Raw genomic sequence first — 249 nt, 5'->3', positions numbered from 1 at the left:
GACCAGCCGCACAGAACTCAGCTTTTCTTTCATTTGCAGATTCTTTGCTGCGTCCTCGGAGAAGCGTCTTCAGCCGCGCCATTGAAGCCTGCGACTTGCACTGGCAGGACAGTCACCTCCAGAGAATAATCAGCAGCGACTTCTACTTATCACCGTCCTGCCAGAGAGATGGAGAGAGCCTGATATTCAACGCTCAGGGGCAGCCGCTGTGGCTGGGTGAGTGCATGGATCTAGATACGCTGTGTACAG

At 54.2% G+C, this 249-nt stretch overlaps 1 protein-coding gene across 1 annotated transcript in view; it reads left to right on the top strand.

Annotated features, from left to right (window-relative positions):
• The window catches only part of LOC108801430 (zinc finger SWIM domain-containing protein 5-like), a gene marked incomplete at both ends in the record, with an annotated part of 59,794 nt that overhangs the window by 56,885 nt on the left and 2,660 nt on the right, over positions 1-249 (top strand). The window contains one exon of the mRNA XM_018573323.1: positions 40-216. Within this exon, the coding sequence (XP_018428825.1) occupies positions 40-216 (177 nt within the window). The remainder of the gene's footprint in view (positions 1-39; positions 217-249) is intronic.

The sequence above is a fragment of the Nanorana parkeri genome, unplaced genomic scaffold (genome assembly GCF_000935625.1).
Source record: "Nanorana parkeri isolate BGI_ZX_2015 unplaced genomic scaffold, ASM93562v1 scaffold2337, whole genome shotgun sequence".
NCBI classification, from domain to species: Eukaryota; Metazoa; Chordata; class Amphibia; order Anura; family Dicroglossidae; genus Nanorana; species Nanorana parkeri.
Note: the sequence above shows the minus strand (reverse complement) of the source record. Positions and strands in the feature narration are given on the sequence as shown.